Source organism: Rousettus aegyptiacus, unplaced genomic scaffold (genome assembly GCF_014176215.1).
Source record: "Rousettus aegyptiacus isolate mRouAeg1 unplaced genomic scaffold, mRouAeg1.p scaffold_m13_p_3, whole genome shotgun sequence".
Lineage (NCBI taxonomy): Eukaryota > Metazoa > Chordata > Mammalia > Chiroptera > Pteropodidae > Rousettus > Rousettus aegyptiacus.
The window spans coordinates 73,418,400-73,441,964 of record NW_023416306.1 but is presented as its reverse complement, the minus strand read 5'-3'; the positions used below and the strand labels follow the sequence as shown (position 1 = coordinate 73,441,964).

Below are 23,565 nucleotides of genomic sequence, written 5' to 3'. Positions count from 1 at the left end.
ATTATGTGATCACAGATTGCTATTAGTAACACAAGTTTTAAATGTGTTCTTTTAGACGGATAATTAAACTGGCTAGAAATATATGTAAAAACAAGCCAAAATTCTCCAGATGAAGTGAAGGGAGGCATACCTATAACACATTACATTTCAGATGGTTCGATGGTGACAGATCCTATCATTGCACAGATAGTTGACGATTAAATTATTCTCCATCTCATTTTGTAAACATGAGATTGTCAAATATGTATAGCACCAGTGTATTCATGGTTTGTGGTTATTTCCATTATGAAACAGTGGCTTACAGGAAAACAACATAATTTTGAAAATTAGAATCTCTCAGGAAACACGTATATGACCTACTCTTCCATGATTGTTAAACATGATGCCCTTTATCTGTAAAGTTTCTTCTTCTCCCACTATAGACATAGCTCTGGCTTACCCTTCTATAGATTTCAGGGGAAAATAAGCCCTAAATCTTGTATGCCCAGCAATGGGAAATCCCTATCGATTTCTCGAAAATGAAAAAAATACAAATGCTTCAAGCAGGATTATTTCCTTGCTCATTTGTAAGCTACATAGCATGTCTTAAGCTATTTCTCAGATGACGTGTATTTGCCACTGATCAGGGTGAATATTTTTGCTGAAAAGAAAAATGGAATTTCAGTAAAGGTTAGGATAATAGCTATGCCTGGATACTGGCTTGAAAATCGAAGAACCAAGATTAAACTGGCTGAAATAATAGACTGTCAGACTTTAAATACCAACCAGACCAGTTCCTTCACTGACCAAACATGGAAAATGAGGCCCAGATAATTTAAATAACTTTCCCACATTCACTGAGACAGGCTAGAACTTCAACCCTTGTCTCTGTTGCACTCAGATGTCTTCCTTCAAGCGATATTTAATTTTGTCAGTAAAAATATTGTGTTCACATTGAGGGAATTATTTTATTTATTGTCCTATGTGGTAAGATGAAATGCAAAGATAAATATGTTTATTTATACATTAATAATATTTAATGATGGGAACTATGCTAAATCCCTTGGATATATTATCTAAAGAGGATACAATTAATTTGCAACAGGATTACATCTTTGTTTAATAATAAATTACCAAATTTATGAAGAATACATGCAAAAATATTTTAATATGACATATTAAGTGAAGAGTGTGTGGCGATTTTGGATATTTTATTATAATTCTAATGGTAATAGAAATATATGGGAAGGAGAACTCATGAAATAATTGTAATATAATTGCAAAATAGACAGCATTTATATTCTGCTGAGAAATGAGAGTATTCGATGAGAGTTTAAGGCAGTTGCTTGAGTTAAAAAGATTTGAGCAAAGAAAAATAAACATAGAAACAGACCTTACACAGTCACAAAAAAAAAACAAAACTCAAAATAGACCACAAGAAACTTAGAAATAAAATGGAAAAGTATAAAATTTCTAGAAGATGACATAGAAGAAGACCTAGGTAGCCTTGAGCTTGACAATGTTTTACATAATATCAAAAGTGTAATCCATGAATGAATAAACTGATCAGTTTCACTTTACCAGAATTAAAAACTTCTGCTCTGTGGAAGAATGTCAAGAAAATAAAGATAATCACAGACCGAGAGAAAATATTTGCAGCAGACATATCTGGTAAAAGAATTTTATACAAAACATACAGATAACTCTTAACATTCAACATAAGGAAATGAGGAATTCGATAAAAATTGGGTAAAAGAGTTGAACAGATACTTTGCAAAAGCAGATATACTTATGGCAAATAGGCCTATGAAAAGAAGTCCAACATCGGAGAATTGCAAATTAGGAGATACCAATCTGCACCTATTAGAATGGCCAAAGTCCAAAACACTTGGCAACACTTAATGCTGGCAAGGCTATAGAGCAGGAGACCTCTCTTTCATTACTGGTGAGAATGCAAAATGATACATTCACTTTTGGAAGAAAGTGTGGCACTTTCTTATAAAGCTAAACTTAGTCTCTGCTACACAATCTAGCAATTGCACTCCTTGGTAATTATTCAATTGTTCTGAAACTTACGCAAAAATATCGATAGTTTTATTCACAATTGGAAACACTTGGCAGCAATCAAGATGTCCTTCAATAGATGAGCAAATAAACAGACTGTGTACATCCATACAATGATATATGTTCCATAGAATAAAAAAAGAACCACAAAAAGACATGAAGAAAACTTAAATGCATTTTCTAAGTGAAAGAAGCCACTCTTAAAAGGCTACTTAGTATATGATTTTAAGTACATGACATTCTCCAAAAGGTAAAATTGTTGAAGCAGTAAAAATGTGAGTGGCTACCAGGAGTTCAGGATGGGAAAGCAAGAGGGGAGAGAGAGGTTGAAGAAAGAGCACAGGAGATTTGTAGGCAGTGAAACTATTCCGTGTGATAATGTAACACTGGATATTATACCAGATGACATTATGCATTTGATAAAACTCATAAAACTGTACAACAGAGTGATTGCTAATGTAAACTATGGGCTTTAGCTAGCAATAGTATATCATCTATTACTTTTTCCAAATATACCACACTAATGTAAACGTTAACGGGAGAAACTGTGTGGGTGATGAGACAGGGGTAGAGAGAACTCTGTGCTTTCTGCTCAATTATTCCATAAGCTTAAAACTTCTCAAAAAGTCTGCTAGAAAGCATAATTATGTTATTGTCTATATGTCTCTAATTTGATGTGTGCACACATTGTTTCAAGGAACGTTTACCTATGGAAATGCAAAATTGATTCAATAATATTTTTCTTATTTGCTATTATACATATTTTCATCTATGACTTGTATAATTTGAACCAAAGTAGATTATTGCCTCCCCCACCCTGCTGGTCACAGATGTTCCTCTTTTACTGTTAAAGCTGGCTCCGCATTGTGGTATGTGTTCTATTTCATAGCTATGAAAGAGACACTTGTGTGCACCTTTAAACTTCTTTTGGCAACTTGATTTTAAAAGGTACACTTCTGGAGCGGCATTAAACTCCCTAACCTCCTTACGCCCTTCCCCATCCAGCCAGGTCTTTTATTATGGATTAAAAATAAATTCAAACACTCTGAATAGCAGACATAGTAAATGAGCATCATACACACATAATACACAGATTTAATGATTAAGCCCTATTTGCTTTCTCTTATTCTCTTGGTTAATTTTTAAAAATAAATTACAAATACATGATTTCATAATTTTAACTATCTCATTGGATATCATAAAAAAATAATGTCCTATACCTCCAAATATTATCTCACTAACCAAAATGATGGTAATTTTCTTTAATATTCCTAATAACTAGTTTATCATCATATTTCCCAATTGTCTCTTGCAGCTGTTGTTTTTCTAACCAGGATCCGATCCATAACCACGTTTTGAAACGTGTTTTTAGGCTCTAATGTTGAGTTTTAAACCCAAATCTTTGGTATTCAAGAGTTACCAGGAGTCAGGCCCAATTTTCACGTCTCCCAACTGGCTAACGAAGCAAAAACGCTTCAAAAATTACGTCCCACACTCCCAAAGCTTCATGGGAAATGTAGTCTCGAAGGTGTGGGGCTACCGCGGATCCCTCTGGGAACAGATTTTTCGGCTCTCACTCTGCGCATGTGCACACCAGTGCTGGGTTCTTCGGTCCGATCCGAACAGATTGGCTTGAGAGGGGCGCGGTCACAGCATCGCTGAGTGTGTGCGGTAGCCGAGACTTGGCGCCCCTGCCCAGGATGAGAACACTGAGCCCATGAAGGTCATATAGGCGTCCTGGGTCTTGGGTGCAGGAGCAGGAAATCCGGTGGACGGTCAGGTAGGCCTTCCCTTCCCCTAGTCCTGGGCTTCCGGGCCCACCCCTCCAGATCCCGTGGCGCCGGTGGGGTTGAGTCCTGGTCAGGAGAGGGTGCTCTTTGAGGCTTGATGCCGGAAGTGCAGGTGGCGGGAGGAGAATGCATCTTTATGACGTTCACGGTGAACGTGAGGCTACTTACTAATGGTGATTCGTGCAGTTCTTCTGAGAATTAAGGTATCATCTGCAAAACATTTTGTCAAATGCTTGTAATCACTGTGTAAGCGGCTATCAGAAGACACTTTGTTCCCTTCATTTATGTCATTTAACCCTCACAAAAGCCTGCTTGTCCGCATAAACGTGCCGTTCCTCAGGTGAAAGGACCTTCATGGGGCGGAATGTTATATCCCAGGACACAAGCTGGTGGGTTGCCGAGGTAGGACACAAATATAGATTTTACTATCTCTTGCTCTTCCTAACATCCTCCCTGACTCAAATCTAGAATTGCAATCTTTGGAGCAGTTAACCGAATAGTCTGCCCTCAAATTCTCAGAGATATGATTGCGACACGAATGCGGACAGAATCTGATCACGTGGTAAGTATATCCTGGGATTTGTGGGTTTTCTCCTTAGCTTCTGGGTCATACTGAGCTTCTTGCACCTTCCTGCGCTGTCCAGGCTATCTCCATCCTCAAAGGCCCGGTCTGATATTCTTACGCAGTTTTGGGCCAACAGAAAGATAATGCAAATATAATACAAAAAATATAATTAAAAACTTTTCAGTAGCAACAGTAAAAATAAAAGGAGGTAAAGTTAATTTTACTGATGTATTAAATTCAGTACATTCAAAATATTATTTTGACTATAGTGTGGCACTGGCTACACTTCAGGTTTAATAGTTGCATGCGGCTAATGGCTATAGTACTGGATAGTACATTTCTGGTGAATTCCGAAAAGGTCAGGTTTAGAGTTCGGATGACAGTTTCAAATAAAGTGAATTTGTTTTCTCAGGCTCAGATCCCACCCTCTGTGGTGCATGCAGAGTAACTCTTTTAAGTCAGAAATAGAAGCCCTAGGAACTGCCACTTGGAAGAACAACCCTTCATCCCTGCTGGAAAGGAGCAGGTCCTGGTTTGCAATACCATAAGCAGGTTTTGATCCCTGAGTAGCATGAGTAAAACCTGGTGATGCCTCCATGTCCAGAAGCCACCACAGACTGTGTGACAGTGGAATCTGTGGACCAGCTTGGGATTGAGAGGGATGAGTGATTGTCAGGCTGCAGAGAAAAGCATTTCACTGGATGGCTAGTGAGGATGATGTCCAGGGAAGGACATCAACCAGCAGAGCTGATGAAATCCTAAATACCACCATGTTTTCTTTCTGTCCCCACTCTTCCAGATTCTGAGCTGCTCTCGTACCATGTCCATCACCACATGTAGCATTTAGAGTTATGCTGATGCTCCCTCTTTCCTGAACATGGAGATGACAGCGTGATAGTAGAAGAAAAGTATCCTATATTGGACACCTTTGGGAGCTCAAAAATATTGGGCTAAAAATGAATGATTTTGGGGTAGAACCAAACAGCAACGCAATGCTGTTTACTCACATAGGTAAGTACTATAAACATTGAGAGATTTTTTTAATGAACTGCAACCAGCTTGGAACAAAAAGTTAAAAAATATATTTCTTGCATAAAGCATCCCATCTTAATTTCAGAGTTTTCTGTGAAAATGCTTAAGGTATAAAGACGATAAGAACTTGATGAACAATCCAGCCTGAGAAGTTTTTTGACATTAGTTTTAATGAAGTTAGAGGGTTTCACCTCTGTGGTACCTGAATTTTTTTTTAACCCTTTATTTTAGTTACATATTAAAAATTTTTTGTTTGTTTTAATTGGTCATAAGAGGGCATATATTGTTATATCATTGACAAAAAGCAGTTTACCTTACTCTGAAAATGTAAGGTTAAGCCCACATCATCATATCAGACATGCACATGTTCAGATGGTGCTGCCTCTGTGTGGTTCTTCCTGTTCCTTCTCAAGGGGACATTATAACGCAGGGAAGCCTTTTCTCCTGCTAGTATTGATATTCAAGGCCATGAATATAGGAGTTGTAAGGCAGACCAGGTTTCTCATGACCCCATTTCTTTTTCTTCCTCCCTAGTGGAACCTTTATAGTTTTTAACCTTCTTCCAGGAGGAGCAGAAAATGAACATAGCTCAGGTGAGTTCAGTTTAATAACTCGTTTATTTTACAATGGATTTTATAAAGATTTAAATGTCTCTTTGTTAGCATGGAAAAGTAGAAATAGAAATGGATCAGATGCATTCAGCGAAAATGTAGAAATATGGACGCATAGCAGGGCAAGGGTGGTGGTATGTGAATCTTTGCAGATTCCTTGGTATTATAGGAAAGAATTCAGTGAGGAATTACCAAATTGGAGCTCCAGATTTATCTCTGTAGTTTATAATATCCACGTCAGTGTCAGACCATATTTCTTTAAAGGCTGACGTTAGTGAGAAGATAAAGCAAAGTGTCTTCATAGAATATAAAGAGATTAATGACAAAAAATATTTGTTGTTTTCAAGTAGGTGTTCTAGTTAACTTTCTAGTAATAATCCAAAAATAATATAGAATGTTGCCTCTACTTGTTCTGCAATAAAAGCAGAAGACTTAATGCTAAATGTGAACTTGGTCAATACTATTTTTCAGAAACTCAGACATGGGTTGGAATTAAGACATTTTCTGAAGAGTAAATTGAATATCCTTAAAATTACATAAATATTTTGAATACCTATGATATTCAGCTCGCTCAGCAATTTAAAGTGCTATTCTCTTTCAAATATTTCAACACTTTACATTCACACTTCAAACTTCTGCATGAAGCCCAATTGCCTATGTCCTCGTGACCACAAACTTGATTATAATGAAATTCACTGGGTCTCTTCTCATCCTTTCTTTACTTGACTTTATTGTGTCTCTTGCCTCTACTTCTCACTCTGTCCTTCTGGAAAGTTTCTATTTTAGTGTCTGTGGCACTTCCACTGGCTCTGTCTTTCCCTTGCTGCCATCTTCATAGAGTCCTTCTTTCCTTTATCCGCATTTTCATCCTTGGCCCTTAAATCTTTTCTAATGTTTCGTAATGATTTCACCCTCTTTCATTTTTTATTTTAAAACAGCTTTATTGCAATTGAAATCATATGTCATGCTAGTCACCCATTTAAAGTGTAAAATACAATGATTTTTTAAGGTGTATTTGCAAATATGGACAAATATCACTATAGTCAAAATAGGTCCTTTTCATTACCTTAAAAAAAAGTATGTAGGTTTTATCCTGTCCCATTATCTCATTCCTTCCCCCCGCCCCAACCCCCCAAGCCTCAAGCAACTACTAATCTGCTTTTAGTCTGCAAAGATTTGCTGAACCACCCCCTGTATTATTTCTGGCAGGGCAGTTTTGCTTTTGGCACATTCTGTTTTTGTTTATCTCAAAGTTTTAATTTTTGCATTTTTGTTGGGTATTGAATTCTTGGTTGACAACCTTTTTCTTTCAGCACTTTTAATATGACATTCCACTGCCTCCTCCATGGTTTCTGATTAGTAACCAGCTGTTACTGCTATTGTATGTGATGAGTCACTTCTTCTTTCTATTTTCAAGAACATCTTTGTCTTTTTGACAATTTGATTATCATGTGTCCAGGTAGGATAAACTCCATGTTTCATTCTTTCTTTCACTTACTCAGATCTGTTGTTGAACTCCTCTAGTGAAGTTTTATTTCAGTTGTACTTCTCAACTCTTGAATTTCTGTTTAGTTTCTTTTATTGATACATTTTGATACATTTTACTTAGTGAAATATTGTTCTAACACTTTCCTTTAGTCTTTAGATGTTCTTTCCTTGAATTCTTGACTATTTTAAAATAGCTGATTTAAAGTGGTTACGTAGTGAGTCCAACATCTGCTTTCTCAGAGCAATTTCTGTTGAGTACACTTTTTCCTGCTTATGGATCTTGCTTTCTTGTTTTTTGTTTTGTTTTGTTTGTTCATTAGTTTTCTTCACAGAGTTTTTTGTTGTTGCTGATAAGTGGACATTTTAAATGAAATAGTGTGGCAACTCTAGGAATCAGAATGTCTCCCCTCCACAGGGGTCATTCTTGAAATTTATTTGTTTAATGACTTTTACAAACTATTCTATAGAACCTGTATTTCTTGTATGTAGCAGCAGAAATTTTTTCAGAAATTTCCTTAAATTAGTAAGTCTTCCAATCTTTCCTTAAGGGCTCTGTGCAAGAGAAGGCATTCCTTCAGTGTTCAGTTAGGCAGTTTACAAGGTTGCAGTAGCCTTTATTCCTTTTTAGGTCAAACCTCATAGTCACCTAGAGGTGACAACATAGAGCTTTCTTTTCTGAGCATGCTGTCAGCCCTGGGCCTGTACACAGCTCTATGCATGTGTGTAGCATTCTAGATTCTCAGGAGTATATCAGAGATATTCAAAAACTTTTTTGTCATCTCATTATTCAGCATTTCCTGTTTTAAGCTTCTTGATCAGGCCATTGTTTGCTCCTGCTGTTACCCACCACTTCAGGTAGCCACTAAGTTAAACAAATGCCTTTAAATGTTCGGCCACATGCTTCTGAAGATGAGACTTTTCACATACTATATGAGCTCCAAGTTACCGCACATAAAGATATCCTTGTAGTGGGGTCATTCATTGAACTACCAAACAGGCCAAATGATGACAGTTTTCTGGGAATGATACTTTGATGGAACTCCACCCCAGTTCTGCCCGTCATGTAGTTGCCAGGCTGCAGGTGGGAGCCTGTGGATTCTCAAACTATGGCAGAGTTTGAGAGGGATGGGAACAGGGTATATTAAAATAACACAACATCACTTTACTTAGAGTGATTCAGCCAATTTTCTTATAAACTTTCAGAGATTGTCTTTGTTAACTTCTATAATCTTTGCCAGTTTTTTCATTGTTTTTTGTGGAAGAGAATTTTCTGGGATTCCTACTTCACCATTTGTACTTCTGATATTGTTAGCTTATTATTATTTTTTTATCCAGCTGTTTATTAAGTCACGTATTAAAGAGATTGGCAGAAATGAATAAAAAACAACAGTTTTCTCACTGATTTTTTAGTTTTGGAAAATATAGATAAATTTTATTTTATTTTTTACATTAAAATAAACTTAATGAGGGGAGTTTCTGTTCTTTTATTCATTTGTTCTAGTTCCCAGCTACTGGCACTGAACTTCACACAGAGAAGGTATTCACTCAGTCAAACTGAAGATATGAGTGAGGATATAAGTGGATACATAATACTGGAAAAAAATGTGTTTCTGTCCTCTTGTCTCTTAATCTGCTTCCCTTTCTTTCTACTGTTTACTCGTGATAAGAACACTTAACATGGGAATTGCCCTCCTAACAAATTTTTACATGTACAGTGCTGTATCATTCACTAGTAGCATCACGTTGTGCAGCTGATCTCTAGAACTTAGCATTTGCACAAGTGAAACTTTATATTCATTGAACAGCAACTCCCACATCTCTCTCTTCCCACTTGCTTTGAAGTCTTTGTTGTGGAAACTTTCTCTTTTTTAGTTTTCAATACTCTACCCTCTCATGATTCCACTATTACTTTCAGAAAAGTTCTTCTCTGGTTTTGTGGCCTATACTTTTTCTGTTCAATTCCTATGTGCTCAAGTTGCTGTCTGACTGCTTCTGTTAATTTCAGTTACCACCTAAATTGCTAGTATCTCCGTAATGCTTGTCTTTGTCCTAGACCACCCTTCTATGTTCTAAAACCATGCATAGTTTAAGGGGCAGTTCCAGCTTTTTGTTCTGTAGACCCGTCAGTAGCAACATGAACAGATACGTCTCATGAAAACTTCTAAGATATTTTTTTTTGGTATGTCTGAAATATCGGTATTTGGCACCAGCATTCAAGAAGCTGCTCATACTGCTAGATTGGGCAGCTAATTGGTTGCTGCTTCTGCTGATTAGATCTTTATATTTATATCTGTTGCTGTTACCTCAGTGTAGGCGGTGTTCTCATACTAGTCTGTTCGATTCCATCTCCTGAGTAAGTCATCCTTTGTTCTCCATGAGCTCTAGATTTATATATCTTTATACATTTATTTACACATAAGTTCATGTACTGTTTCCTTGGCTTCCATTACTTATGGTATTGATGTCCTTGGAGGGTTTGAACATCTTAGGATTCTCTAGAATTCTCTAGACTACCCAGGGTAATACCTCGGGACATAGAAGAGTTGTAGGAACTCTTTACACTGAAATTTTCATAAAAATATATGAATGAATTACAGTACATTAAAAACCCTTTTAAATAATTGAGTAACTCCAAAGTTAAAAACAAATTAGGGCCAGAATAACAGTCTTTATATCTATTTGTTGTAGAGCCTTAAATGTGAACAGGAAAATAGTAGTTCTCAAAGGTATTTTCTCCGTCACCTAATTCTGAACTTTGAACAAAATGTATTATTGCAGGGATCAGTGTCATTCAAAGACGTGACTGTGGAGTTCACCCCAGATGAGTGGCAGTACATGTGCCCTGCTCATAGGACCCTGTATAGAGACGTGATGCTGGAGAACTACAGCCATTTTGTCTCCATGGGTGAGCAGACCTTACTATGTGACTCCCCTTGGAATTCAAATCCTTTTTGTTCTAATCAAAACATGGACCCTCTGTAGAGATTAATGTTGTTCAGGCTTTTAAGAGGCCTGGGTAATTGAAAGCTTTTGAGAACAGAAACGTTTGTGTCATTGCTTTCCCATTGAAATTTGCAAAAGGGTACTTTCATTTTGCTCTTGCTGCTATATCTTTCTCCACCTTCAGAATCTGAAAAGCACGTGGATCTGGTCTATATATACCCTCAATTGTTACGTTCACAGGGTATTGCATTATCAAACCCCAGGTGATCTTCAAGTTGGAGCAAGGTGAAGAGCCCTGGTCCTTAGAGGAAGAATTCCCAAACCAGAGGTTCCCAGGTGAGTGAGCACGGACAGAGGGAAACTCCTGGGGTAGTTAGACTTTTGAAAGTTGTTTTTCATTTAAACAGCTTTATTGAGATGTAATTCACATATCATACAATTTACCCATCTAAAGGATACAATTTAGTGGCTTTTAGTATATTCATAGGTATATGTAAACATCACCACAGTCAATTTTCTTCACCTCAGAGGGAGAGACCCCATGCCCTTTAGCTATTATCTCCTTATTCCCTGCCGCTTTAGCTCTGGCAACCACTAATCTACTTTCTATCTGTATAGATTTGGGTATTCTGCACATGTCAGTGGAATAACACATTATGTGTTCTTTGTGATTGGTTTCTTTCACCTTGCATTACAAGGTTCATATGGTAGTATGTATTAGTACTTCATCCTTTAATGGCCAAATAATATTCCTTTGTCTGGATATACCACATTTGTTTGTCCATTCATCAGTCTGTGGACATTTGGGATTCCACCTTTTGGCTGTTACTGAGTAATGCTGATGTAATCATTCATTTACAAGTTTTTTACATGGACATATGCTTTTATTTCTCTTGACCATATAGGTAGGAGTAGAATTTATGGCTTATATGATAACTCTGTAGAACTGCCAAACTGTTTTCCAAAGGGGCTGTATCATTTCATAATCCTAATGATGGCATATGAGGGTTCTGAGTTTTCCACATCTTCACCAGTACTTAATTATCCCACTTTTTGATTGTAGTCATCTGATTGGATGTGAGGTGCTATGTCACTGAGGTTTCGATCTGCATTTCTGTATTAGTCAGCTGGGCTGACATTACAAAATGCCATAGTGTGGGTGGCTTAAGAAACAGAAATTTATTTCTCAGAGTTCTGGAGGCTGAAAGTCCAAGAAGAGGGTGTCAGCAGGGTCGATTTGTAGTAAGGCCTGTCCTCTTGCCTTGCAGATGAGCACCTTCTCACTGTGTCCTCACAGGGCCTTTCCTCTGTGCACTCACAGAGAGAGAAAAGTGTCTGATGTCGCTTCCTGTTTTTATAAGGATACTAGTTCTACAGAAGTAGGGCCTCACCTTTATCACCTTGACCTCCATTACCTCTCCAAAGGTCTTATCTCTAAGTATAGTCACATTGGGGGTTAGGGCTTCAAAATATGAATTTGACTGAGACATAATTTAGTCCATAAGTATTTTCCTGATCACTAATGATGCCAAGCAGTTTTTTCATATGCTTATTTGCCTTTGTCTAATCCTATTGATTGGCTAAAAAAGATATCCCTAAATAAGTATCTTAGAAAGGTTATAAAATAAAAGAATGGTAAAGTTGTTAAGTCAATAAAAATAAATAATTTAGAGCTTAATTTTCTGTTATCATTCAGGTTTGTTTGTATTTAGGCAATAAATTCATTATCTTTAAAGAAGGCCTGATAGCGCAAGAGTATTTGAATGGCTACACTAAGCAATATATCAATAACCAAAAACCAAAATATGGATTTCTAAGACTTTAAAATTCACTTGGATTAGGAGGTCATAGTTCTTCACTTAATGTTGTCAGTAGGTTCCTGGAAATTGACTTAAGCTAAATGACCTGTAGTAAAACCACCTTTATTATAGTCTTAACTGATATAAACAAGAACTAAGTTGTTAGGGCAGAAACATCACCAAACTTCAAAATAAAGATCCAGAACACTTCTAATATTACCATTGATGTAAATCTGAGCTAGACATACATTTAAGAAAGATTAATTATTATTATCTAACCCATTTATTCCAGTTCAGTTTTGCAGGTGGCCAGATTCTCCCTGGCAGCTCAGCTCAATGCGGGAACCCACCCTGGACAGGATACCATTCCATGTTAGGGTGCATTCACACACCACACACACTCAGACTTGGGGGCAGTGTAAACACACCAGTTCACCTAACATGCACATTTGGGATATGAGAGGAAACTCGAGGACCCAGAGGAAATCCACACAGACGTGGGGAGAGCATGCCAACTCCACACAGACAGTGGTCCTTGTGGGGAATTGATTTTTTTTTTCTCATCAACGTTGTAACAAAATGACATTTAATGAAAGGAAGTTATTTGAGGACCTGGTGTACCTCATCTGATGAAATAATAAATCCTGTGGAATATTCAATAAATATGGTTATAGAGGATATAAATGATATTTGTATTAAAGTGGACCATATACTTGTGTATGTGTATGCTGAAATCAAAGGACAAGCCTTTTGAGTTCCCTTGGACTTATCATGAGACAGTAAAAATATAGTTTTATTCTACAAAGAAAACATCAATGAATTCAACTAATTAGAATCACCATAAATAATATTCTCTCAACACAGTTCGATAAATGTAGAAAGTAATGATAACATGAGTAGACAAAAAATCTTGATATGGAGCTTTGGAAAATTATCTCCATTAAACAGTGTATTGAAAAGGAAATCAATTTCAAAATTGCATGACATTTAGAAAGTAATAAAAATAAATGCATATTAAAAACTTAGTTATAGCCGAATTAGTGAACAGAGGTAATTTGTAGTCTCATTTATATTAAGAAACTAATCAAGAGCAATAACAAAAATATAGTAATGAATTTAAAAGCGAAATTTAAAAATAATAAACTGAAAAACAAATTATGGACTATATCTTAGAATAAAACGGTGAAATGATTGCAACTTTAGTTAATCCTAAAAAAAAATAAAAAGCACTTTTACATAAAAATTCATGTGGAGATATCCTTATAAAGATGTAATATCAAATTAAATCTCTTTAGAAGAGCAATGTGGGAAGACATGCTGTATCAGATATGAAGGATTTATGTAAAACTGAGTAGTTAAGTAGTTTGCAGCTGGACGTGGGATAGTGAAATAAAAGAAAGTTCAAAGAAACATACGATCCATGGACAGTTGGTTTTGACAGGTGGCTCTGTCCTATTGGAACAGTGGGTAAAGAATCCTGAGGTAACTTTATGGGTCAAAACAAAGAATCAGATTCAGGTGGCTTAGAGCAGAACTAGATATATTCTATGTGATGTTAAGGAAAACATGTTCATAACTGTGCTTAGGAAAAGAATAAGATAAAAAGCATTAAATGGGAATGATGGCATAAACATTCTTTCCTATTCACTAACTACAGTTAAATACTTAAAATTATACATAAAAAATCGATAAGATTCTGAAAGATGGAAAGAAGAATGACGATGAGGTAGTGTTGCTGGCACTTAATGGAATACAAGGTGGTTAGTACACGCAGAAGACTAGTGAGGGCCTGATCTCTCAACCCTGCCCAGTGTTAACCTCTATCTCCCAGGGGGTTCAGTAGCAGCACTCTCCTTCTATTGGCATGGTTTCAGTCAAGTCTGGCTGAAACTGAACATCAACATTAATAAAGTTCAATTTTTAATTTTCCATAAGGACTGTGCGTTTGTTGTTCTGTCTAGAAATGTCAGAACTGTTAACACAGATTTATTCCTGTGATTTTTTTTTCTAGAAATTTTTAAATTTCACATTTTACACTTTGTGTCACATTTGGTATTAATTTTTATAGAAAGTATGAGTTATGTGTCAAGTTAAAATTTTTGAAAAGGGAGTCCAGTTATTCTAGCACCATATGTTTAAAAGATTATCATTTCTCCTTTGAGTAACATTTGCATGATCTTAGAAAACATGAGTGTATATTTGCATTGCATTTCAGTATATGTGTGTCTAAGATTGCATTCTGTATGTCTGAGATTGCATATTTCTGTGGCATCTCATATTTATCTACATATCTTTCCTTATGCCAATACCATATTAACTTTCTTATACTAGCTTTTTAATTTTTGACATCAGGTAGTACGGAGTCCACCTGAATTTTATGTTCAGATGACTTTATGAATTTTAAAACAAGCTTCTGATATTTATAAAAATATTGGAATTTCAGCTTGAATTGCATTGACTATAAATCAAGCAGAATCAGCATAAAAAATATAGTTTTCTAATTCTTAAGTAACATGTACCTCTCAATTTATTTAGTATTTCTTTGATTTCTTTCATCAGTAGTTTTTAGCATACAAATACCAAGTGGTGTGTATTGGTGCTATGATAAAATATGTTGTATATTTGATTTCAAATTCCAGTTCATTATTATTTGTATATTATTGGCTTTCATATATTGGCTTTGTATTTCGCCTTTGCCGAAAACACTTATTAGTTCAAGGGGCTTTTTTAAAGATCTTTTTTGTGATTTTTCTGTGTAGACTTACTCTGTATCTTTTGTTTCATTCTAGCCTTTTTGCATTAGTTGGAACTTACATTGCTGTCTTGAGTAGAAGTGCTGAGAGTAAACCCATTTGTCTTTTCCTGAGTCTTAGGGTTAAAGCATTCAGGCTCTCACTAGATGTGATGTTACTTATAGGTTTTTCGTGGATTCCTTTTATTAGGTTAATGAATGGATTTTGAATTTAGTGAATTTTTTTTTTTTTACTGTAATTAATGTGATTGTGGGGTTTTAATCTTTAGACAATATGGTGAATCACATTGATTGATTTTTTTGAATGTTGCAACAGTTTGCATTCTTGGGATGAATCTCACTTGGTCCTGATTTATTATTTATTTTAATATAGCACTGTGTCCTACTTAACTGTTTTTCAGTATTTTTACATTTATGTTATGAGGAATATTCCATAGGGTTTCTTTCTTGAATTGTCTTTGGTTTTGTTATGAGGATAATACAGGCCTCATAAAATGACTTAGGAAATATTCCCACATCTTGCATTTTCTTGAACAGACTGTATAAAATTGGTATTATTTCGTCTTTAAATGTTTGGTAAAATTCACTGGTTAACACCATCTAGTCCTAGAGCTGCTTTTTCAATTACATATTTCTTGACCACACATTCAATTTCTTAAATAGAGCTATTTGGCTTATTTCTTCTTCATGAGAGAGTTTAGTAGTTTTTTGTTTTCAAGGAATGTGTACATTTTATGTAAATTATCAACTTTATGAGCATAGAGTTTCTCTTAATATTCTTTATTATCTTTTTAATGCCTGTTATGTTGGTAATTATATTACCATTTGCATTCATTTCTGATACTGAGAATGTGTCTTCTCGATTTTCCTCCACTGGCTTTTTATCATTTAAAAATCTTTTCAAAGAAGTAAGCTTTGGTTTGATTGTTTTCAATTTTATTGTATCCTCTAATCTTTATTATTTTCTTCCTTCTGCTTTCTTTATATTTAACTTCTCTTTGTATAGTTTCTCAACTGGTTAAAAGTCTCTTTTTTTCTCCCCTAATGTTTATAATTTTAAGCTATAAGTTTATCTCTGAGTACTACTTTAGCTGTATTTAATAAATTTCTATAGTTTGAACAGTTTTAGTCTTCATTTACTTCAAAATATCTTAATTTTTTTCTGAGATGTCCTTATTGACCCATGGTTTAATTGAAAGTATATTAATTTACAAATATTTTTTATTTTTCCAGATAATTTTATGTACCCGATTTCTGGCATAATTTCTCAATGTCTTGAGATCACACTGTATATGATTTCTCTTTTATAAATATTTATCTTACAGCCCAGAATATGATGTCTTTATGAATACTCACATGCATTTGACAATAATGTGAATTCAGCTGCTTTTTAATATATTGTATCTTTGGGTTTTCACAAGTACTGTTTCATCTCTTCTAGTTGTAATATTGGGCCTACTGTATATTCCTGCCTCCCCCCCTTTTCTATACTTATTTTTTTTTCTTTTTTTCCCTCCTATCTGCTTTGAGTTAGCCATGAGTACCCTAAAGCAACAGATTTGTTCCTCTTGCCTATGTAGATTTCATAGAGTAGATAGGAATACGTTTTCAGGTGAAATTTTGGTAGTGCCCGATGTTAACCATCTCCAAGAATTTCTTTTGAACGGGAATTTCTCAGAATTCTTTATGACCATTTCTTTGAGCTCTAGCTGTGGCTCATGGAGGAAAATTTTGCAAGCGTGTTCAAATCCTTTATATTTGTGGCAGAACCAGAGAGAAGAATCTTTTCTTCTTTTTTCTTTTCTTTTTGGAGGTGGAGAAGGTTGAGTGTAGTGGATATTGTCAGTACAGTTTTTCATTAGACCATCATTTTCTCAGATCGTTGGCTAGAAGGAACAGGCTTTTCTTGGAACTTTTTTAGTCTCTGCCTGTTGTTGACTTTGGTTTGCAGGCTTCTCCAGCAGGCCAGCAAGCAGAAAGAAAATCTTGGAATTCTCTGTAGTGTCATTTCTTACGTCCCAAGGTCCACCTTTCCATTTTGTACCATCTTCATTTGTTCGTTAATTTTTTTTTTTCCGTCTTGATCAGTACTGGAAATAATAGCTGTTTTTTGTTTAAACGATATGGATGAGGAGTGTGTGTGTATCTGTTTCTGTGCATGAATTACTAATCTTTTGAAAATTACCAGAAACAATATAATATATAACAAAACATGTGGCCATAAGGTCCTTTCAATAAGAAATATAAAGTTCATAAGTTATGTCCATTTTTTCTCATTTTAGGATATTATAAGGTTGATGTCCACATTGAGGGGAATCAGGAAAAACAAGAGAAACCGTTGTGGCAAGTAATATTCATTGATAACAAAACACTGAATAAAGGTCAGAAAGTTTTAGGAAAACGAATTAACTTGGATTTGACTCCAGACTTTTCAGGAAAAATGCCTTGTAAATGTGACTCATGTAGAACGAATTTACCATTTGTTTCTGAATTACTTATTAGTGATAGAAATTGTTCCAGAAAGAAGGCCAATTACATGAATGTATGTGAAAAGTTACAGTTTGTTATTAATCATGAGAAAACTCATACTGGAGAGAGGTCTTACAAATATAATAAAAATATGAAAGCTTTCAGTCTTAGGCAGAATCATCAGAAAATTCAAACTCTGGAGCAATTTTCTGAATGTAGTGAGTTTGGAAAAGTTTTACATGATGAGACTGTTGTCTGTGTTACAGCTCAGAGTTATCTAACAGGAGAGGAATCTTCTCAGGATTGTGAATTTAGGGAAAACTGTGACAAAACAACTCTCTTGAACCACATGAGAACCGACACAAGGGAGAAATGCTTTGATCTTAATGAATGTAGTAGATCCTGTGACAAAACCACCATTGTGAAATATAATAAAATTCACATGGTTATGATGCACTATGAATGTAATGAAAATGAAAATAACTTCAGTAAGAATTCACCCCTTACTCAACCTCAGAGAACTGTTCCAGGACAGGCTTTTGAAAGGAGTAAATGTGAAGAAAACTTGAGCCAGAGCTCAGCCCATCTAGTACATCAGAAGACACAAATTGGAGATACGTTCTGTGTTTTTAATGGATGCACAAATGCTTTCTTCCAGGAATTAGACCTTAGAGCACATCAGAAAACTCAAACAGAAGAGAAATTCTACAAATCTAATAAATATAGAGAATTCTTGCATCAAAATTCACCCCTCAGTGTACATCAGGAAAGTACCACAGGAGAAGAGTCATTAGGAAGTAGTGAATGCAGGAGATTATTCTACAAGAATGCATGCCTCATTCAGCATCAGAGGACCTGCTCAGGGGAAAAAACTCAAGGCAATGAATGCGGGAAATCCTTTTCAAATTCACACCCTATTCATTATTCCGGAACTCATATGGAAGTTAATCTCCATGCATGTAATGAATGTGGAAAAACTTTTTGTCAGACCTCAAACCTCAGTGAACATCTGAAAGTTTACATGAAGGAGAAACCTTATGATAACAATGGATGTGGGAAATCTTACAAGAACTCTGCTGTCTTAGTGTACCAGAGAACACATACAGGGATAAAACCCTATCAAACAAATGACTATGGGAAATCATTCTCCAAAATTGCACAGCTCAAAGAACATCAGAGAATTCACAGTGGGGAGAAAACCTATGAATGTATTGAATGTGGGAAAACTTTCTCTAACAAGACCCACCTAAGTGTACATCAGAGAATTCATACAGGGGAGAAACCTTATGAGTGTAATGAATGTGGGAAAACTTTTGCTGATAATTCAACCTTCAAAGCACATCACAGAACTCACACAGGGGAGAAACCCTATGAGTGTAATGAATGTGGGAGGTCTTTTGCCTATATATCTGTTCTCAGAACACATCAGAGAATTCACACAGGGGAGAAACCCTACAAATGTACTGATTGTGGGAGATCTTTTGCCCATTATTCAGCCCTCAGAGCACATCACAGAATCCACACAGGTGAGAAACCCTATAAATGTAATGGCTGTGAGAAAACTTTCACCCGTGATTCAGTCCTCAGAATACATCAGAGAATTCACACTGGGGAGAAACCTTATAAATGCAATGAATGTGGGAAAGCTTTTGCCAGTAGTTCATCCCTTAAAATACATCAGAGAATTCACACAGACGAGAAACCCTATGAATGTAATGACTGTGGGCGATCTTTTGTTGATAATTCAGCCCTCAGAGCACATCAGAGAATTCACACAGGTGAAAAACCCTATAAATGTAATGGCTGTGAGAAAACTTTCACTCGCAATTTAGCCCTCAAAGCACATCAGAGAATTCATACCAGGGAGAAACCGTATGAATGTAGTGAATGTGGGAAAACTTTCTCCAAGAAATCATACCTCAGTGGACATGAGAGAATTCACAAAGGGGAAAAACCTTATGAATGTAATGAGTGTGGGAAAATATTTTTTTATAAAGATGTTCTCATAGTCCATCAAAGAATTCACACAGGAGAAAAACCCTATGAATGTAATGAGTGTGGGAAAACCTTCTCCCAGAAATCAAACCTCAATAGACATCAGAGAGTTCACAAAGGGAAAAAACCTTATGAATGTCATGAATGTGGAAAAAATTTTTCTCAGAAGGCAACCCTCAGGACACATCAGGGTATTCACACAGGGGAGAAACCCTATAAATGTAATGAATGTCAGAAAACCTTCTCTAGTGCTTCAAACCTTCGAGTACATCTGAGGTCTTGCCAAGGGAAGAAACCCTATGAATGTAATGAATGTGGAAAAAGTTTCTCTCGGAAATCATATGTTAGTGCACATCAGAGAATTCATACAGGGGAGAAACCCTATGAATGTAAGGTATGTGGGAAAGCTTTTGCTCGAAATTCAACTCTTAGTGTACACCAGAGAATTCACACAGGAGAGAAACCCTATGAATGTAATGAATGTGGGAAAACTTTTTCCTACCAGACAAACCTCCGTACACATCAGGGAATTCACACAGGGGAGAAATCCTATGAATGTATTGAATGTGGAAAAACCTTCTCCAGGAAATCACACCTCAGTAGACATGAGAGAATTCACTAAGGGGAAAAACCTTATGCAGGTAATGAATGTGGGAAAGCTTTCTCCTGAAGGAGACCCTTCTGCACATCAGAGAATTCACACACGGGGAAACCTCATGAATATAAAGAATGTGGGAAAGTTTTGTCCAAGAAATCATGTTAGTGCACATCAGAGAATTTTTACAGGGAAGAAGCCCTATGAATGTAATATATGTGAGAATCCTTTTGCCCATAATTAAACCCTCAGAGTACATTAGAGAATTCACCCAGGTGTAAAATTCTATGAATGTAATGAATGTAGGCAAACTTTCTCCCAAATATCACATAGAGAGTGCACTACAGAGAGCTCATACAGGGGAGGAAACCTGTGAGTGTAATGAACATGGGAAAGCTTTTGCCCAAAATTCAACTTGCAATGTATGCCAGAGAACTTACATAGGGCAGAAACCCTACGGATGTAATGGATGCGGGAAAACTATAACACAGCTCTTAGAGTACATCACAACAGAATATGCACCAGAGAGAAAACTCTTGCATATAATGAATTTGGGCAGTCCTAAGGTAATTCTGTGTCATTAGACTGGCACATAGACTGGCACATTATTTCCTTTTGTATGAGGCATATAATTTGACTTCCTCAAACTTGTTCAGGGCGGCTGGTCATGAAATATGATGCTATTACATTTAAGCTAAGTCTGGCCTTTAAAAGTCACATTCTTCCTGCCCTGTATTATACTTGACTGAAGAATTTCCATGGCAGTCTTGAGTCCTTTGTATTAACATACACCACATGGTGCAAAAAGCTAGAGTCTGAACAACTCCATGAACAATTGCCCACTAACAGATCTTTACCAGTTAGCTTTTTGTTTGTTTTGTTCTTTTAAACAAGAATTAAATTTGTACTCTGTTGGGCTCTTACAGAGTTTGGTCTTTTGGTTAAATGCATATAGTTTCGCAAACTGTTAGAGTAGGGTGAAGTCCTATAAATGAATGTCAGAAGACCTTCAGAATTCAACATGTACATCAAAGGCTTTACAGAGGAAGAAAACTTCTGTCAATGACCTGATTGAGCTGAAGACCATTAAAATCATAGAAACCTCAGGGAAAAACAAAAGCCTTTACTATGAAGTTAACTTCAGTAAACGTCAAATAAGATTAGACTAAAATCTTGTATTTTTGGTAACTTACAGTTTTGAATACATACTGAGTTGGTGTCATAATTTTTTTCTGTGGAAATAATCAGTCTCAGAATTGAAGATAAAATCTACTTAGAACTAATATACCAAAACTACATTTTATATGTAATATTGCTTTATAGAAAATATATAAGAAAACACTTGTGCACAAATTCACTGAGGAATGTGAAGTTTTAAAGATGGAATAGTTACACCACCAGTAAATGTTTGTGGCCAGTTTTTGAGCTATGTGGTATATTTATGTAAATCTGTGTAATGGAGAACTCATTGTTGCTTCTAGTAGAAAGCAGTAGCCAAACTTGCTCTGGATCTGTTCACTTTTCGTTTTTGAGTGACAAGCTCTATCCTTCCTCTGTTGGTGTCCTTCAACTTGATGCTGTTAGATTTTTGCCTTCCTGCTATGTCCGAATGTTGGTCTAGCCCTGTTTTTCTAGGACCTTGTAGATCCATGAGATTTCTCAAGGCTGTGTGTAGGCAGAGGGTAGGTGGGGGTGGTGGGAGGTGGATGTTGATTTTTTAATTGAAAGTTTTCAAGTACAATTTTTATTCAGTATTTTATATTTAAGTGTACAGCATAGTGGTTTGACATTTATATATTATTTATGAACTGATCCCCAGGTGATGATTCTTAACATGTTCTTTTGGCTTTAATTTTTGCCATGCTAATGGTTCATTTTTTACCGAGTAATTAAAAAGTGAGTCGTCTTATCAGTCTTGTATGCATGTAACCTGAGCATCCAATCTGGGACCCTTTTCTTAACTCCATGATGCTTGCTCACACTGCAGCATTGCAAACCAGTTAATTTTACCTTGCTTGGATAGCAGGTTTTAGAATTGGAATAAAATCAGTGCTACTTTCATGTCCAGTACCACATTAGTATTGAAAAGTACTCATTTTGGGGGGAAACAATATAGTATAGTCTTAGCCAAGAAAATATTTGGTCAGTTGCTTGTCATTTCAGGATGTGGTTTAGTCAGCACAGAGAAGGATGTAAATGGGATTCTCATTTCTAAACCTGGACCACTAGAAATTTCTCTCAATCCTGGCATATTGCTTTCTGCAAGTAGATCTGGTAGATTGAATATGTGGACAATATGTCAGTTGATTCCCATGAGTAAGTCTTCTGTTCCCCATCTTCTTTCAGTGTGGCATGAGGGAGGATGGTATATCTTTAGCATTAATTGGAGGACAGGTATTTCTTCAACAGTGGCTCATTATCACTTACCTTAGTGGCATCACTGCCAAAGAAAAGAGTCAGGAGTAAGAACCCACCATTGGATGAAGGCTGTATCATAGTACCACTAGGACTAGTGCACCAGAGATGAATCAGCACTCCTGACCGGAGAATTCCAGTAGCTATGAGAATGTTTACTCCTCCTCAGTCTGACAACTTGATGCAATATGAGCTGTACTGTATCAAAAGGGAAATAAAAGTAAAAAAAACCCCATCTTTTTCTACATGCTTGATTTCTTCAGGAAATTTGATTTATAGAAAACCAAAGAAAATTATCTAACTTGGAGTACTTTAAAATTAAAAAAAGAAATTGATGTCAGTTTAGAATTGTTGTAGATTTAAAGAAAAGTTACAACGGTAATTCCTATATACTCCTCACACAGTTTCCCCTTATTAACATCTTTTATACCTCTGATGCATTTACCATAAGTATCATTGATACATTATTAACTAAACACATTATTTTTCTGATTTCACTAGTTTTTCTCTAGTGTTTTTGTATTCCAAGATTTCATCCAGGATACCACATTACATTTAATTGTCATGGCTCCTTAGCTTCCAATGATCCGTGACAATTTCTCATACCTTCAATGGTTTTGATTACCTGACAGTTTTGAGGAGTCCTTGTCAAGTATTTTGTAGACTATCTCTCAGTATGGGTTTCTATTTTCTTTTTTATGATTGCACTGATGTTACAAGGTTTTTGTAGGAAGACCTCAGAATGAAGCCATTCTCATCATATCAGTAGTATATGATGTCAATGTGAATGATCACTGATTATGCTAAACTTGATCACTTGGTTGGAATAGTGTCCCTCCACTTAAAAGCATGTAAAGCACCATGCTTGCTACTTGGTAAAGATTTCTTTTATAAATTCTTTATCAAATTATACATAAGATAAGATTTTTTTACATGTTTCTAATTTCAATGTTGGAAAAAATATATATAGAAAACAACAACACCTAGAATTTAAAAATAGCCTCAAGCTGATCCAGTTCAGAGTCCAAATTTTTGGTTTTTAGTATTTATTAGAATATGAATGAATCG

The 23,565-nt window shown here is 35.9% G+C and overlaps 1 protein-coding gene across 10 annotated transcripts; it reads left to right on the top strand.

Annotated features, from left to right (window-relative positions):
* Positions 1 to 3,608: 3,608 nt before the first annotated feature.
* LOC107500300 (zinc finger protein 658) lies at positions 3,609 to 22,730 on the top strand. 10 transcript variants are annotated; one of them, XM_036239348.1, is made up of 8 exons: positions 3,609 to 3,823; positions 4,174 to 4,235; positions 4,355 to 4,395; positions 5,198 to 5,409; positions 5,965 to 6,023; positions 10,308 to 10,434; positions 10,713 to 10,808; positions 17,306 to 22,730. In XM_036239348.1, exons 5-8 carry the CDS (start codon positions 6,009 to 6,011, stop codon positions 20,107 to 20,109), a joined length of 3,042 nt encoding a protein of 1,013 aa, XP_036095241.1. In that variant the 5' UTR covers positions 3,609 to 3,823; positions 4,174 to 4,235; positions 4,355 to 4,395; positions 5,198 to 5,409; positions 5,965 to 6,008; the 3' UTR covers positions 20,110 to 22,730. The 10 variants fall into 10 exon arrangements, with proteins under 10 accessions (XP_036095241.1, XP_036095242.1, XP_036095240.1 ...); XM_036239349.1 differs by lacking the exon at positions 4,355 to 4,395; XM_036239347.1 differs by having other exon boundaries at positions 4,355 to 5,409.
* Positions 22,731 to 23,565: the final 835 nt, after the last annotated feature.